Consider the following 17,208-nt stretch of genomic DNA (forward strand, 5'->3'; position numbering starts at 1 on the left):
TGTCTATCTATCTGTCTATCTGTCTTTCTATCTATCTATCTATCTATCTATATATTGTCTCTGTCTATCTATCGTCTGTCTTTCTATCTATCTATCTATCTATTTATATATCGTCTGTCTGTCTGTCTATCATCTATCTATCGGTCTATCGTCTGTATCTATACCCATTTCGCACTAAAGTAACTGGAGGATAGCAAGTAAACCTGGGTTATTCTATCCATCTATCTATCTATCTGTCTGTCTGTCTGTCTGTCTGTCTGTCAGAATTCAGCCTTAACAACATAGTTATATTTAGACATATTTAACAACATAGTTATAGCTAGAATAAAAAAATAAAACATTTGGCTTGTACTTATTTTCACTAGTGTTAACTGCAGGGAATTGTGGGGACCACTGATGAAAAACTTTGATTTCAAATAAATCACTGTGTATATTCCTAGTAAAAGAACACACTGTAAACACACTGGTGAGCCATTTGAAAAATGTTAATGGCAGCTGATGGCATCTTGCCAAACAAGGCAGATTTTGTGTGTGACAGAAACAGAGAAAGTGATCAAGAATATTGTGAATTCTCTTAGAGCTGTCGGATGCACAGTGCTATTTCAAGTTACAAGATATGTTGTTAAAGCTATATAATGTTACTATTACTATGTGGTAGTGCTATATTTTGGTACTAAATGTATGCAGTAGGGGAAAATGTGTAATTGTATTTTGAGGTTTTGGGGATGGGGTTGGTGGAACATGTTATATGATTAATTAAATTAATTATAAACTGTTACCTTTTCTTTTGGACTTACATTAAATCACATGTTGTATAATTGTGAATATGTCATTACCATCATAAACAAAAATGCATTTTTTTTCAATTTAAAATGTCACATAGACTAAATAAAAGTATTTTTCAGGATTCATGTGTGAAATGTGGTGTTGGAAACATGAGAGTGTGTAGTGACTCAATCATGTTGTTCCCTCTGTATGTATAGAACACAAGACCTAATTCCCAGAGTTCCACACTTCTGCTAACATTTGTCCCTCTGCTGCCAGATCTGCACACTCATGGTAAAAGAAGATGGCATACATCTTGTCAAATTCCACTGTCCTGCTATGCAACAAGAGTTGTTGCTCATAGCATATTTTTAGTTGACTAATTATATTTTTACTTGTTAATCAAATACATTGGCATATACAAATACTATTGCTTTTTATTTGATTTTTTTTTTTTACAACAAAAGAATAAATTTTTTTGGTAGAGATATTGGATAAAACATCAATATCTCTTCCTCTGGAATAAATCAAGGCTGTGACCCAAAGGGACCACCTGTACAATTACAACATTTCCCACATTTTCACTACTCTCCGGCGCCATATCTTAAACATTTGAATTGTGAAAGCCACTTAAATTATTAAAATCATTTTGCATGTGGGGAGGTGGGATGAGGGATGGAAGTGTTACATGTTATACAATTTACTGACATTGCCAGCTGAGGAGATGTCTTAAGTTCATGTTTCCATAGGTCACAGCACCTTTGCTCAGCACCCATTTCCATCATGTCCCCGTTCCCAAAGGGAATGACACAAATCCCTAGAGTCAGCACGGGGAGCTGTGCCTCAGCTGTTCAGTGTCTTCATTCAAAGAAGACTGGGCACCAAACCCTTAACAGATTATTTCAAGAACTCTATGTCCTCAGTGTATTTCTGTAACCACAGGTGTTACTGTATATAAAGATACACAGGCCCCTCTGACCTCCTCTACTGGAACTGAAGGGGTGTGCCTAAGGAATCACTTGGTCACGTGAACACTAGTCACGAGGCTGAAAGTCCATCCCCGAGTTCCTCATTTGGTGATTATTCCTCAATTACGAACCTTCATTAGGGACCCTATGAACAAAGCAATTAACCTGAATATTTGCATGACAGTTATGATAAATATAGGCATTTATCAGGATTTCTACCTGTGAAATGGACCCTTGATTCTGACTCATTGTCCCAGACAATTTTTGTCCTGTAACAAAGAAAGAAAATTATGCTTCTATTAAACTTGTTAAAAAACTCGTTTGAACTTTAAAATATCTAACGTGTGCAAAAATACTGGCCCTATATGGATGTCAAACATAAATATTGCATAATTATTCCAGATAAAAGCACCTTTTGACCAACAAATTTCCACAACTTTCTTTTTGCTTTTTAAAATCTTATTAATCTTTACTTTTCCAGGCCCAGAAATCAGAAATGTAAAATTCACCGTTTTCCATATTTCCACTTCAAGAACCCTAAGAAAAATTAATGAACTTTATTGACTATGTTATATGTTAAGTGGATAAAATTTGAAAAGGCTTTATTTTTTAATAAATTTTAAATAAAAAATAAAATAAAAATGGCATTTTATTTAGTAATCCCCCAACTAAGCTACTTCACATAACAGATGTTTATATACAGTCCACAAGACAAAATAACTACATTTTAAATTAACCCGTAATTATTTTGTATTTTCAAATAAGACAAAACAAACTGCATTTTTTTATCCCTCTTTACTAATTCTGCAAGGGATGTATGATCAGGGTTGGATGTTAAAATTGACAGTTGTCAAACAGAACGAAAAGTGCAGTGATTCAAGAAAAGTTTGATTCTGTCAGCTCACTCATTCAGTGTAACCGTCTCAGAGCTTCGAGTCAGTGATGCCAAAACCAGGCAGACGTACAGATGATCTTTACTCACCAGCGCTCCTAGAAAAAGGATTGATCCCACTGAGTTGGGGCTGTGATGCCTTTGGGATGAGTGGAGGAGGAGAAGGGAAAGGAAAGTTGGCTGTTGATTCCTAACAAGAAACAGAAAAAAAAAAAAAAATTGTTACTTGACCGCAAACGAGGCTCAGTGAAAAAAGGTGCATCATTAATTCTGTCAGTATATAGTGCTCCCAAAAAGTATCTGAATACGTCTGCCATCCTTAAATGTCTGTAAAATCAATTTTGGTTGAAAGCTGTCACTTCACTGCAAAAAATGCTTTTCTTGCTTAGATTTTTTTGCCTTGTTTCCAGCCAAAATATCTAGGCAGATTATTTTGCTTGTTCTCAGCAAAAACTCACTTAATTTTGACTTGATTTTTCTGAAAACAAGACAATAATTTTTACTTGTCTAGAAAATCCTTCTTGATTTAAGAATTTTTTGATATTTTGTCTGAAAACAAGACAAAAAAACTAAGTAAGAAAAGCATTTTTTTGCAGTGTTGCTTTGATATTTTTGCTTTATAATGTGGATAAGTAATCCAATTGCTTTTTAGGACCACTATATGGATGAACAGAAGAAATGTATTTACAACTTGGAAAATGTATCAGGTTCAAGTCACTTTGATGAATGTAATGAGTGTAAAAAAGGATACTTATACCATGCAAGACAAAATTAACTTGAATAGCTAACTTCTCCAAATAATTTCAATTATTCAAATACTGACTATAGAATATGGCAGTTCAAAGGTGCCATGGCACAAATGGTTAATTTTGTTATAATTGACAAGGGTTTCAGTTTTTTCTCTTTTCCGCCACATGATTAGTGAATATAGTTATTTTATACAGCAGTTTATGACATGTTCTGATTTAGATCTTTTCTATCACAAACTTCCTTAGACTGTTATTTTTTGATAGGAAATGTAAGAGCATATACCCTAGTGGTGGGTTTGGGTTCTGGGATTTGTTCTTTTGGGTCTTCTTTAGGCTTAGACTTGAACCAGCCACTGAACCATCCAGGCTTAGAGGGCTGTTCAGAGATGAAATAATACAACAATTAAAAAAATGAATTAAAATAAAAGAGGAAATCATGTAAATATTTGATGTAATATACTGTAATGTCTGAAGAATGACAGACAAAAGACTTTCCGTGCATTCACGTTTAATTAGAACGCAGAACAACGGTTTACAGCCGCACCAGCCTGACTAACTCGATCTTCTCCTCTTCCGGGTCCTGAACTCCCCGCATTAACACTATCATTGCCGGTGCAAAAAACATATAACAGCAATTTCCCAATGATCATAAAGTCTGTGCGCTACAATACCTTTGCTGATTGTGTGCTGGACTCTCTCTGGTTGTCCTGATAAGGAATTGTCCCGGACTGATTAACACTACCAACCATAGCGTCGTTTTCAGCAGCACCCTGTGTGAATGGTTCAGAGGTGATGTGTGTAATTTTTTGTGTTAAAATACTTCCTCCAATCTCTATTAAACATATAGACACAACTTCACTAAGGTTTTTCTCAAACTTAAAAATGAAAATGAACTGAAATCTCTTTTTCTCACCATTATTGCACCAGCAGAAAAGTCACCATCTTAGAAAACAAAAGGTAAAGGTTTAGTATTAATTTTGAAATGAAGTGTTTGAAATATTTACACTACTGTTTAAAAGTTTGGGGTGAGTAAGATTTATTTATGTTCTTGAAATAAGTCTCTTATGACCACCAAGGCTGCATTTATTTGATCAAAAAAAATTGAAATTTTAAAGTAACGTTTTTCGATTTTAATATATTTTATTTAAATTGTAATTTATTCCTGAGATGGCAAAGATGAATTTCAGCAGTCATTACTCCACTTTTCAGTGTCACGTAATTCTTCAGAAATCATTTTGATATGATTTTTTGGTTCTTAAGAAACATTTCATATTATTATCAGTGTTGAAAACGGTTGTGCTGATTAATATTGTTTTGGAAACCATAAGGTTTTTTGGGATTCCTTGATGAATAGAAAGTTCAAAAGAACAGCATTTTTTTATAGAATTCATTGGAACATCATAAATGTCTTTACTGTCACTTTTGATTAAATTTTGAATGGCGGTGTAGAAGAACGATATTGAAGAACGATATACTGTATAAATTGTGTCATACTGATTCTGTCATCCATAGTCATCCTAACCTGTATCATTGTAGCTTCTTGTAGGAAAAGTAGAAGCAGCAGTGTAAAAGTTATCATTTTTACTGCTGCTATCAAGATTAGAGTGGCTTTGGTCCATTGAAACTTGTGGAGGCCCAGACATTTCCATAGGGAAGACTGGGTGCAGCGTCATTGGCTGCTGGGTCGGGTACAGTGGCACTGGGGCCACGGTCTTAGGAGCCTGTTCTTCAGAAGAGTAAGAGTGGCTCACTGTAGAGTAAGACTCCTGAAACCCGGCATCAGTGTTAGGTATCATGGATTGAGGTGGGTTTGAGGTTTCGTTTTCAGTGCTAGTGTGGTTAACGGCATCTGTCTGGAAGCCTTCTGTAAAATCTACAGAGAAGCCAAGAGAGAAAACACAAAATGTTTTACTGCATACTGACAAACTGTTAACACTTTTCTCCTGCACATTAACAATGTTCTAAAATTACGGGCAACACTGACAGACTTTCTGAGTTTCATTGCCACCTAGTGGCTCAGAGAAAGTTTCATGGGCACATAGTCAAAAAGATCTGGCAAATGTTTTAAACCTGAACACGCGTTGCTCTCCTCATGACTCCAAGTAGTCTCCCCAACTGGTGACTGATATGTTTCATTACAGTAGCTCCCCTCCTAATAAAATAAACATTTTACTGAGAGTGGAACCAGGGGAAAGGTCACAACATTGGTGATTAAGAGCAGCCTCTAAAGATGTGTAGGGCCCCATTTATACCTGGTACAAAATCAGACATACCACCTCTCCCAGAAAGTCCAGGAGCCTTGCGCTATTGATAGCCTGATAGCTTCCTGACGTCTGCAGATTATATATAACGCCATTTCTAGAGCATTAAAGTGCATTTTTTGGTGATTCAATCGCAAGTTGTCAGTCCAGATGCATTTACCATTTCCACCTGGTATACATGTGTTTTAAATTTGTCTCATTTGACCATTTCTGGTTGGAATTCATCACACTTTACATCTCCTTTGCACGAGCTCTGAGTGCAGCGCATGAATACTAACTAAACCAGGTAATGCAACTTATGAGTGAGCAAAAGGAGAAGAGAGGACAGCTGTGACTTTGGTGCTAATGTCATTTAAATTTAAATTAGCTGACTATCTGTTAAGGAGATACTGTATTCATGTACAATGTGATGAGGCATAAAATCTCCTATTCTATTTTATGTGACCCTGGACCACAAAACCAGTCATAGGTAGAACGGATATATTTGTAGCAATAGCCAAAAATACATTGTATGGGTCATTGTATGGGTGTTCCATGAAGAGATTTTGTAAATGTCCTACCATAAATATATCAAACTTAAATTTTGATTAGTAATATACATGCTAAGACTTTACTTGGACAGCTTTAAAGGTGATTTTCTCAATATTTAGATTTTTTTGCACCCTCAGATTCCAGATTTTCAAATAGTTGTATCTCGGCCAAATATTGTCCTATCATAATAATTATTTATTCAGCTTTCAGACGATGTATATCTCAATTTTAAAAAAAAAGACCCTTATGATTGGTTTTGTGGTCCAGGGTCACATATTATATTATATTATATTAGAGGCATATTATAATGCAATACTCTATATTCAGGTGAGGCTACCTCCCTGAAATGAGTTTTTGCAGGGTGGGATGTCCGCTACATCCATACAGAATGATCATGTTTTAGCTATAAATACAGCTAAAAATGGGGTCCAAAACATTTCCACAGAAACCACGTATGGAGGTAAACAAACAAAAACATTTGTATTTAGTTGGATTTATATATATATGACCACTTGTGACCGTTTCACCCAAGATGGATGTCAATACCAGGTATAAACAGGACCTGAAGGTGAGCAAGCACCATGGGTAATGAAAAACGATAGTGTGGTCTGTACATTGAGTTCCATATGGATAGTGTTAAGTCTTGCTATAAACAGTCCTGCTGATCTTAAAGTGGACTAATAACTATCATATATACAGTACAAACTTTGGGTTTACCAGCATGGCCTGGCGTCTGCAGCGAATCTGCACCAGCCAGTCGGGATCCAGGAAAGGCTGACCTGTGTCACTGAGCTGTGCCTCGGAGAACTTCAGTCTGTCCACCAACTGTGATAGCAAACAAATCAGACAGATCACAAAACACTTTTCAATGCATACACAGAAAAGACAAAAGCACTGTATGTGCAGGTGTGTGTTACTTTAATAAGCTCTCCCTGCAACACCACATGGGGTTCCTCTATCTTGAGCAGAGCTTTTGCCACCACCTCACAGTAGTGGAAAGCCTGAGAAGCCAGACCACAGTCCAACAACCGGCATGCATATAGGAATTTATACACCTACACAGAACAAAACACAATAATAACTGTGCAATAGATAAAACACACTGAATCATAGTAATACATCAAAAAACAAATGTGAAACAATCATATGATCTAAATAATTTTAAAATTAAGTAGCGCTTATGACCATATAAAATACTGACCTATACAAATCTGACATAAATAGTCATAAATTAGGATATACAAAGAGGTCCAGAATTCTGAGACCACATTGAACAGTTTAAAATAAGGAAAAGTTCGGACATTAAAAAAAAAGTAAAACAAAATTTAATTTCGATCAAATGTGTAATGATTTTTTAATTATTATTATTAAATCAGAACATAAGCATTTTTCAATAGTGCCCTCAGACCTTCAGATCCCTGATTTGCTAAGATTCCTGTAGTTAATGTACAGTATGAATACCTGAAAAGCAGGAACGATAAATTCAGCATTTCCAAGCCTCTGGCAGTACTCAAAGAGTTCAGTACAGCGAATGGCAGAGTTGTGACAGAACTTGGAAAACAGAACACTGCAATCAAAGAGTTAAAATGAAGAGCCATTTGTATTCAGGAACTCAGCCATTTAGATATCTTAGTGCTCATGCTGAATTCTCACCTTTGCTTGCTGCCCAGAAGCACAAGGCGTTCTGATCTGTTTGTGTACCAGCCAAAGGGACATTGAGCGGTGAGGTAGCAGATCTGGGAGGCATACAGCATATCCCTTGAGGCTGAGAGGAGAACATAAGAGAACACGAGATCTACTTGAAGAATCATTTGATATTAGCCAAAATATGACAGAACATTCTAGGAGATGGTTACTTCTAGAAATTGGACTAGACATTACCTAGGGTATCACCCATGGTGATGATGGACCTGTGATGTATAAAGGGGTCTCCTGTCTCATTGGACAGCAAAACAGCCAAGTGTGGTCGCCAGTCTCCCCACTTCTCACTACTCCAGGACTAAAAAGTGGAATTAGAGAGCATAATGACAGCATTTAGAAGAGAAAGCCAGAGAGGACAATTTAGAGGAAAAGAAGAGTTTTCATATGAGCTGTGACTGGAGGGGTCTGTATTACGCTTCCATTTAAAGGAACAGTTCATTCAAAATTCATTCAAAATTCTGTCATTATTAGCATCCCACTCTCATGTTGTTACAAATCCTTATGCTGTTATTTTTTCAATGAAGCATAACATTTGAAATTCTGAAGAAGAATTGCACAGCTCTTGGCAGTACATTTATCAGAATGACAAAAAAACTATGGAAGCACTACATTCCAAATACACTACTGTTCAAAAGTTTCAGGTCAGTAAGATTTTTAATGTGTCTAAAGGTCTCTTATGCTCAACAAGGTTGCATTTATTTGAGCAAAAATATAGTAAAAAGTAATATTGTAAGATATAGAAACCAACTTTTTACCGTTCAAAAGTTTAAGAAATTAATACTTTTATTCAGCAAGGGTGCATTAATACATTAAAAGTGACAGAAACGACTTTTACATTGTTAGAAAAAAATCTGCCCTTCTTTCTGAAAAAAATAAGAAATTGTACCACAGTTTCAACAAAATTATTCAGCAATACAACCTTTTCCAAAATTGATAATAAAAAGGTTTCTTGAGCATCAAAACAACATATTAGAATGGTTTCTGAAGGATCATGTGACACTGAGGACTGGAGTAATAGTTGAAAAGCAATTACATAAAAAAAAATAAAAAAAATCTAAATAGAAAATTATTTTAAATAATTTAAAGTAATATTTGTGGTTTTGCTATTGATCTATTTTTAATTTAAAAAAATGCAGCCTTGGTGAGCATAGGAGACTTCTTTCAAAAATATTTATAAAATCCTACCAACCACAAACTTTTTAATGCTATCGTACATATTTACAGTGTACAATGTCTTTCTCTAATAGGAAATGGATTAAAGCATATATATATATATATATAGATGATGTTCCTTCAAAGAGTCAAATATTTTTGCTCAATAAATTGCCCTCTATAATGAGGCTATTGACTTTGAAGGGGGAAAAAATGAACTAAGCAGACGTCCTTCATTATGTCCTGCCCCAATCTCCATTTTCAGTAGAAATTATGACAACAAAGAAAGAACTGGTTAACAGTTTCACAGGGTCATTACTGGTCAAAAAAGCTCAGAAGAAGGTTGGACTGAGAGACTCAAGGTAGAAAATACATTTCAATAAAAGCATTAACCTTCTTTCTGCCAGACAGCAATAGTTTTGTGTATCTCTGAAGGTTTTGCTCTGCAGCCTCTTTGTCAGTTGGAGGATATCCAGTCAGGAGGTCGGCAAAGTTGAGGGTCCCTTTTTCTGATGTGGGTGTTTCACTCAGATCAATGAGAGTTTCTCCATCTTCATCACCAGAGACCCCACACGCACCCAAAGAACTGGAGTCCCTCATCAACAGTTCTGCAACATCTGAACCCATGATTCTCTGTAACATCAACACATACTCACATTAATCGTGTAAAAGGGGCACACAAACAGATTTGAAAAGAATGGTCTTAAAATACTTTAATGTAATGGAACTTACTCCATTCTGTCTGCACAGCAAGATTAGTAGATGCCACAAGAGGGCAGCAGAAGTGGCATCTTCTAATTTCTCATCCTTCAGACATTTCTCTGACATTTGGAGGGCAAAATTAATGGCATCCACCTTATGCAAATCCTCCCTTCATGAAAAAAGAAGAAAAGCAGCAATCTAATATTTATATAAAACTTTTCAGACTGGATTAATGTCTTGCAAATGTTAGTATTATTGTGAGAGAGGGATATTTTGGAATATCATACCTAGCCAGTGGTCCAGGGAAATCTCTCATATCCTGCTGTTCATGTGTGTCACAGAGAATGACCTGAAATCATTAAAAGAACATTTTTAATCCACCATGATACTTCATATTATGCTTTAAAATTCATGTTTGTACCATGTCTCTGTTACCTCCAGACTGTGGAGTTCCACTTGAGCAGGCTCTCCCTCAGAGGCAAGAGCTGGACTGACCCATACCAGCTGACCTGAAGGCCCAAAGCTGACTGCCACATGAGGGATGCAGAACTTCAGTGGAGCCACCTCCATGGGTACAGCATCTAAATCAAATGACCAAATAAACCACAGCCATTCTGAATGCACTGACCATTCAGATTCGAGGACTGTAACTAACTGCTGTAATAAAAGAAAATTAACAAGCACACATTTGCTGTACAAAAACACAAAGCATTAAAGTTCAGTATTATGAAGCCTGGTTGTGACAAACCTGTGTGAGATATGAGCTCAGGCTCACTCAGTTCAGCACCACTGATGTACTGGCTGAGCTCATAGCTGCTCGAGGACAGACCTGAAGCTTTAGAGTTGGCAAGAGCTCCACTATCATACACCTAGAGAAGGAAAAACAAAACAACCTGAGGCATAATCAAAAAGAGCTGGAATATATACACTACTGTTCAAAAGATTAGGGGGATAATAAATAATGTGTCCTTGCTGAATAAAAGTATTAGTTTCTTTTAAAAAAAATCTTACTGACCACAAAACATTGAACAATAATGTATATATTAAAGTTGACTTTTATGAACAAGAATGGCAAGTTTACAATAAAGCCTCTTTACACAACAAACCTCTCCGGTTCCATCTCCATTTTCCATACTTTCTCTGTGCTGTCTCTCTGAGACACCATGGTCATAATGACTGTCTGTTCTATGGCTATAGCTGTTAAATAAATGTGTAAGGTTACTTGATATGAAATGAACAAAATGATTTGATTGTTCTGAAAACACATTTCAGGCATGACAGAGCATATAATGTATGAGTGTATGCCATTAACAGACCCCTGCTGATCGAAGTATGAAGCGCTTGCTGACTCCTGCTGCAGTCCTCTGCCCTGATACCCCTCTGTTCTCCAGCCACCACCATCTACAAAACACCAATGGGCTTAAAGTGAGTTTGAATTTTTATGAGAATTAAAAACTGTGGGCACGGGATTGAATATTATGTACCTGGGGAGCTGTATTGTGATCTGTGATAACCATGATAATCATAATAGCCGTAGTCGTCTCTGTAGGGCCAGTAGCTGGACGCGGGGTAGTCATATTCCTGCCTGAACAGATATTAGTAGTTAGACCTGGGATTTTAGACTGTGCTCATTCATTGACAAATACTAACAAACAAGGTGCCCGTATATTCCAGTATATTAATATTAAATACTGTTCAAAAGTTTGTCGCATAAGTCTCTTAAGCTAACCAAGGCTGCATTTATTTGATCAAAAATACAGCAAAAAGTAATATCGTGAAATATTAAAGTTTAAAATAACGCTCTGAATTTTAGTTTCTTTTATTTATTTCTATTTTAATTTAACATTGAAAATAGTTGGAAAATAATGGTGCTTAATAATTTGTTGAAACTGTAATTCGTTTTAGGATTCTCTGATGAATAGAAAGTTCAAAACAACAGCATTAATTAAAAAAAAATTTTTTTTTTTTTTTTGTATCAATGTAAAAGTTTGTATTGTCACTTTTGATCAATTTAATGCATCCTTGCTAATAAAATAACAGTTCATTTCTTGGAAAATCTTACTGACCTTAAACTTGTGAAGGGTCGCGTATATTCAAAATAATACTAAAAAGGTGTCTTAATCAGTATTTTTTTCTTTATTTTGGGTTGGGTAAAAATGTTTAAAAAAAAAATATTATTGTAGACTTTATCTCACAATTACCTTAGTATTATTTTTATACTGTAAGATGACCTTAAAATCAAACTAAGTATACTGATGTTTATGCCAATAACAAAGTGCATTGCAATTTATGCCAATGAACTGATTAGCCAGTTTTAAGGAAATTAAACAAACAGTAATTCAGATATGTTCTCATAAAAAAAGTTTTAATATTTTATGCTATTTTGCTTCTCAAGTAGATTTATTTTGGATACATTTTAAAGGTTCAAGGACATTTGCATGTTTACAGGAAAACAAGTAATAAAATACTGATTAAGAAAACAATTTTTACTGATTTACCTGGAGTGAGGTCTGAAGTGTAATGGCTGGTTTGATGCATAAGCACTACTATATCCAGGAATATACTCTGGTTTAGGAGGAGGACTGGCCATGTAGCTTCCATAGTGAGGATCCACATGGGGCCACTGTCTTTCTCTCCCTCTCGGGTCTGTAGGTGGGTAGTAATACGGTGTTTGGTGGGAGGATCTGTAGTGGTCGTCTCTGTTACTAGACTGGTACTGATAGCCTGGCGTATGCCAGCCTTGCCCTCTGGGCTCCATCATGAGACACAGCGCCGGATAAACTTAAAGTAAACTGCACTTACACAGACAAAAGTCAGGAGTTAGACAAACAGGGGAGGATTTTGCCTGCTGTAAGTCAAATGTTATCAGTGAGCATAGATACAGAGGCCGTTTTTATCAGTCTGACCTTTGTTTTCAGTCTGTCAGTATTTTTGTGGTAAATTTTGATATACCTAAAGACATCAGTATGAGATTTTAAGTTTTTATTTTAAGTACTATGTACTTAAGGGAAACAAATAGTGGTAATAGTTAGGTTTAAGAGTGGTTAGGGTCAATGTGTAATTATAGATGTAATTATAGAAATTAAATATGATTTAAATCCAAGTACAATGATAAAAACTACACAATTAGTGCTTTATCAAATGCTTAATTGAAATCTCAGTAGATAGTGGTTAATTTAAAGTGGGTCCTAAAAACGTGGTGTGACTGATGCACACAAAATATACATAGAAAGGAAACTTACTGTAAGTTTAACGTTTTTTAAATATAGTAATTAAACATGATTGACAATAGCATTAAAGAAACATTTCCTCATAATCAACTTTCAAATAACTCACAGGTGTCTATTTGAGATGTTTTCCATATGCGCTGTTGACTGTGCTGTGTCCTGTCATAGTTTCAAAGTGCACATGCCACATCATTTCAGAGCACAACACAAACAAAGCTGAACAATGAACCTGCTTTACTGTAGTCTCAAAGTCTCTCCATATGTTTCTTTGCCTTTCTACCTCTAAAAGGGAATGCAGAACCCAAGGAAGTCAAAATACACATTATATTTGATGAACCTCTTCATAGCTGTTCTAAACAGCTGTTGTCAGCCCTATGCAACAGCTGGACATCGGCTTTTTATCATTTTTACTTTAAATACATAACTGCCATACATTTGTGTAAAAAAAACAAACACTAATATGCGTTTAAACATAAAAAATAAGTTATTTTACACATAAATAACGGTAAATGTGAAATAAATCAAAGCAGGACTTACAGTGTGTTTGCATACAGAGGTCTGACAGGCGCCCTGGGCTTTCTGAACTCACTCCCATATTTGGAATATTCAAAGTTGCCACGTCGAGCGGAATCATCGCGTAGAGACGCTGGAGCTGCTCGGACACACTTCGGAGGAACACAGCATTTACTCGTGGATGGGAGGAGATCGCTGCCATGTTATGAAGGGAACTGTGCAAAATTGGAGATATATCCAGCTGCAGACCCGCAGCACCAGCAGTTTCAGAACCGCAGCCACAGAACCGGAAGTGATTGTGCAGTTATGCATTCAGATTTTTAAAGAAAAAAAATGAATGTGAACCTTTTCAAGCACTTCTTACTGGCTATTTTTTTTAGACATCTGATTTAGACAAAAAAAGTGTGCCCTTAATTTTGTAGACTATAATGCACATTACTGATCAGGCTTTGATCATTAATATCAGTCAACAAATTACTGTCAGTGCAAAGTCTCTCAGTATTGTATGGTATTCTATTGTCATATGTTAATGCGTTCACCCCATTCTTTACGGTTCTCTATATTTGTGAAATTATTGTAAAATAATACCAATGCATTAACTATAGTCAAGAGTTAAAGATTATGCTACATAATCTAGTTTAGCACTTAATAATGCGATCCATTGGCTAATGCTTTGAATTTTAAAACTACTAATGTAGTAACTAGCATGTATTTTTTTAACTAGTTATGTACTTTAAAACTACGCAAAAATTCTATATTTATATTCTAACATTTTTAAAACTTTATTCTGCTGTACGTGGTTTACTCTGTGAGGTTTTTCAATAAAGACTTCACTAATCCGCCACCAGATGTCACTTTAATCACGTTGTTTAGAAAGATTATTGTTGGCCTGAAGCAACATTTATTTTGTTATATTCTGTGGAGTATATACTCATGTGATTGCCTACAAATTACGGTGCATGCACAATATTTAGAAAATATATAAAGAGATTTTAAAAGTAACTGCTCTTATGAGTTTGAGTTGTCGCTCTGCTTGTTCACGTATGCACCTCCACGTGAGCTGACCAATCAGCGACAGTATGTAAATGAGGCTGGAGTGAGTACTCTACTGTCCCCTGACACTAGCGTCATTTTATCACTCCACTCAGCGTGAGCAGCATATCCGTGCTCCTGGACCACACAGGATTACATGCTAACGGAGAACAGTGCGCGACACATACTAAGGATATCCGTTTCTAATGTGCAATATGACTTTTGAAGAACCGTGTGGAGACAACGCAACGGAAAGGTATGTTTTCTTATTAAACTTACTGGTGTTGCACTTTTGTTTGAGCCGAGCATCACGCGTATGTTATCTGTCTGTGCCGTTGAAAGATCACGAGGTTCACAAATCATTTCTCGAAATTTTAATACAGATTTCCTCTTGGTGACGTGTGCTTCTAAATGACTTTCACTCGAGCGTTGCACATGGTCTCCTGTTAACTTGCTTAAAACGCTTTGCTGCATCGCGTGCAGAAGTTTGATCAAGTGACAGTACTAGTCGTGACATTGATCAAATGTCCTCTTCAGCTGCAAATCGCGTTCATGCAGAACGTTTCCCTACATTTTGTGCTTTAAGAGAATTGAGTTTGGTAATTTGGTGTGTAAATGAAATCTAATGTGTTTTTAATCATTTTGTAGAATGGACTCGGTTGAAAAGGCACTGGAAGAGGTCCTGACTGCTGCATTACCTCAGGGTTGTATCACTGTGGGAGTTTATGAGGCAGCGAAGTCACTTAACGTGTAAGTGGTCATTGCAGATCCCTTCTAAACCATAGATGGGTCATTCCACGTTTTAAAAATGTGATAAATGCTGGGATATAGTCAACAGGTTAACATTTTTTTCCATGTTGCCATCATTACTCTTAAGGTCATGACACTACAAAGAGACAAACACAACTACTACTAATAAAACACAAGATAAAGATTTGTAGAAGGGCTGATTCGCAAGCTGGACACAAAGAAAAAACTATTTCATATTTTTCATTATCTTTAAATGTTTTTGCACATTTTTAAATGTACTTTCATTGTCATTTTCGCAGGGACCCAGACAACGTGGTTTTATGTCTGCTGGCCACAGACGAGGAGGATGTGAAAGACGTCGCGCTCCAGATTCATTTTACCTTGATTCAAGCATTCTGCTGCGAGAATGACATCAATATCTTCCGAGTGAACAACATGAGACGTCTGGCAGAGATCCTGGAAGGCGTGAAACCGGGAGGAGAGTCGATGGACCTCCACTGCGTATTAGTCACCGTATGTGTCATTTCACTCTCCTATTGCACGCTAGGTAGCCTCCAGCGCACAGATCGATCGGAATTGTTCATGCATGTTCGTATTAACTGCCAGGAAGGTTTAGTTAAACTCTTTGAGGGCGGCACGACTGGAGTAGTTTAAAGTTCAATGATCCATTAGAGCGTCTGTGATGTGGAATCCCAGCCGGTCTGGGGCTGCAGTAAACTGGCAGCTCTTCAGTGAGATCTAATAAGCAGTGCTGAACTTCTGTGGCTAGCTTTTAGTATTCGCAGAACTTCCTGTGCAACACTGGGGCATTTCTGCAAACACGGTTTCCTGGAAGAAAAGCTCTGTGAAGTGACCATCTTTAACAAATTAGAGAGAGGCCCTTTGAAAACAAGTGCTTGTCCGTTAACCAGCAGCTGTTAAAACCACTCACCGCCAGACTCTTGCTGTGGACCTTCTGAATTGTGCAATTTACAGTTCTTCTCTTTTCTCTCACAGAATCCACAGTCATCCACGTGGAAGGATCCAGCCCTCGGCAAACTGAATCGATTCTGCAGAGACAGTCGGGGATTGGACCAGTGGGTGCCGGTTATCAATCTGCCCGAACGATGAACAGAAGCGGACAAACTATGTCAGAGCTTTTACGGGCTCCTGCACTAGATTTGTGTTCTGCTTTGGATGAAGCCTAATGCCACTGAGAATGAGACATGAGGGGGATTAACAAAATGCACTGGATGATATGTTTTCCAGCAAACCCAATGATCAGAAGTGTGGGTTTTGTTTGTCCGGTTGGACAGGCGATTCATGGTTTCACCTCAGAGCAGGAAGAATGACTCGGCACTGTGTTCGCAGTGCTGCCAAGGAGCGACACAGGAAACTGAATCACACATGCTGGAGTGAGCTGAGAGACTGGAGTGTGTTCAACTGGAATCTACTCAATGAAATGTGATTAGACTGTCGGGGGTCAGATGGACTGTTAAATGATGGGCATGACCCTTTTGCAGACATACTGCAATTTAAAGACCGTAACTTATGATGTTAATGCTGTCCTGTATTATAATTATTTAAAAGGGAATATACTACAGTCTTTACTGATTTAGATAGAAATGAGTTACTTGTTTTAATTCAAGCATTCTGGAATATGTTCCATATTTTAAACTGTTCATTTTAAACTTTTAATTTATTAATTGTATTTATATTGTTGCGTTCATTGTCAGAAATGTAAAAATAAAATGTTTGACCCATGTGCATCTGTCTTTGGCAGTGTTTCAGTTGTCTGTGAAATGCATATGTTCTAGTGTCTCAAAACACTATATGAAAACACTGCACGATATATCGGTACCATATCAGTTATCGGCCGATATTACAGAGTTTTTTGTTTTGTTTTTAAATCACATGCAGTGTTTTTGGATATTTAATTGTAATCTCTTGTTGCCCTTATTTTTTACATTTAGATTGGCTTTGCAA

General features: G+C 36.7%; 2 protein-coding genes across 2 annotated transcripts; one reads left to right on the forward strand and one right to left on the reverse strand.

Moving 5' to 3' along the window:
- Window positions 1–1,271: 1,271 nt before the first annotated feature.
- Window positions 1,272–13,566, reverse strand: sec16b (SEC16 homolog B, endoplasmic reticulum export factor). The gene is made up of 24 exons (XM_016545735.1): window positions 13,486–13,566; window positions 13,058–13,230; window positions 12,220–12,513; window positions 11,206–11,306; window positions 11,038–11,122; window positions 10,828–10,918; window positions 10,470–10,590; window positions 10,157–10,302; window positions 10,009–10,070; window positions 9,752–9,890; window positions 9,389–9,652; window positions 8,048–8,165; window positions 7,820–7,931; window positions 7,628–7,733; window positions 7,084–7,221; window positions 6,884–6,991; window positions 5,445–5,526; window positions 4,897–5,247; window positions 4,288–4,316; window positions 4,046–4,144; window positions 3,658–3,750; window positions 2,716–2,815; window positions 1,953–2,002; window positions 1,272–1,878 (listed from the first exon to the last, which is right to left on the reverse strand). The coding sequence occupies exons 3-24, from the start codon at window positions 12,480–12,482 to the stop codon at window positions 1,870–1,872; spliced, it is 2,667 nt and encodes an 888-aa protein (XP_016401221.1). The 5' UTR covers window positions 12,483–12,513; window positions 13,058–13,230; window positions 13,486–13,566; the 3' UTR covers window positions 1,272–1,869.
- A 965-nt stretch (window positions 13,567–14,531) lies between these two features.
- On the forward strand, window positions 14,532–16,954 carry LOC107733895 (growth arrest and DNA damage-inducible protein GADD45 alpha-like). The gene is made up of 4 exons (XM_016545737.1): window positions 14,532–14,749; window positions 15,142–15,243; window positions 15,543–15,756; window positions 16,240–16,954. Exons 1-4 carry the CDS (start codon window positions 14,700–14,702, stop codon window positions 16,351–16,353), a joined length of 480 nt encoding a protein of 159 aa, XP_016401223.1. The 5' UTR covers window positions 14,532–14,699; the 3' UTR covers window positions 16,354–16,954.
- The last annotated feature ends 254 nt before the right edge of the window (window positions 16,955–17,208 follow it).

The sequence above is a fragment of the Sinocyclocheilus rhinocerous genome, unplaced genomic scaffold, assembly GCF_001515625.1.
Source record: "Sinocyclocheilus rhinocerous isolate Xijiao unplaced genomic scaffold, SAMN03320098_v1.1 scaffold550, whole genome shotgun sequence".
Classification (NCBI taxonomy): domain Eukaryota; kingdom Metazoa; phylum Chordata; class Actinopteri; order Cypriniformes; family Cyprinidae; genus Sinocyclocheilus; species Sinocyclocheilus rhinocerous.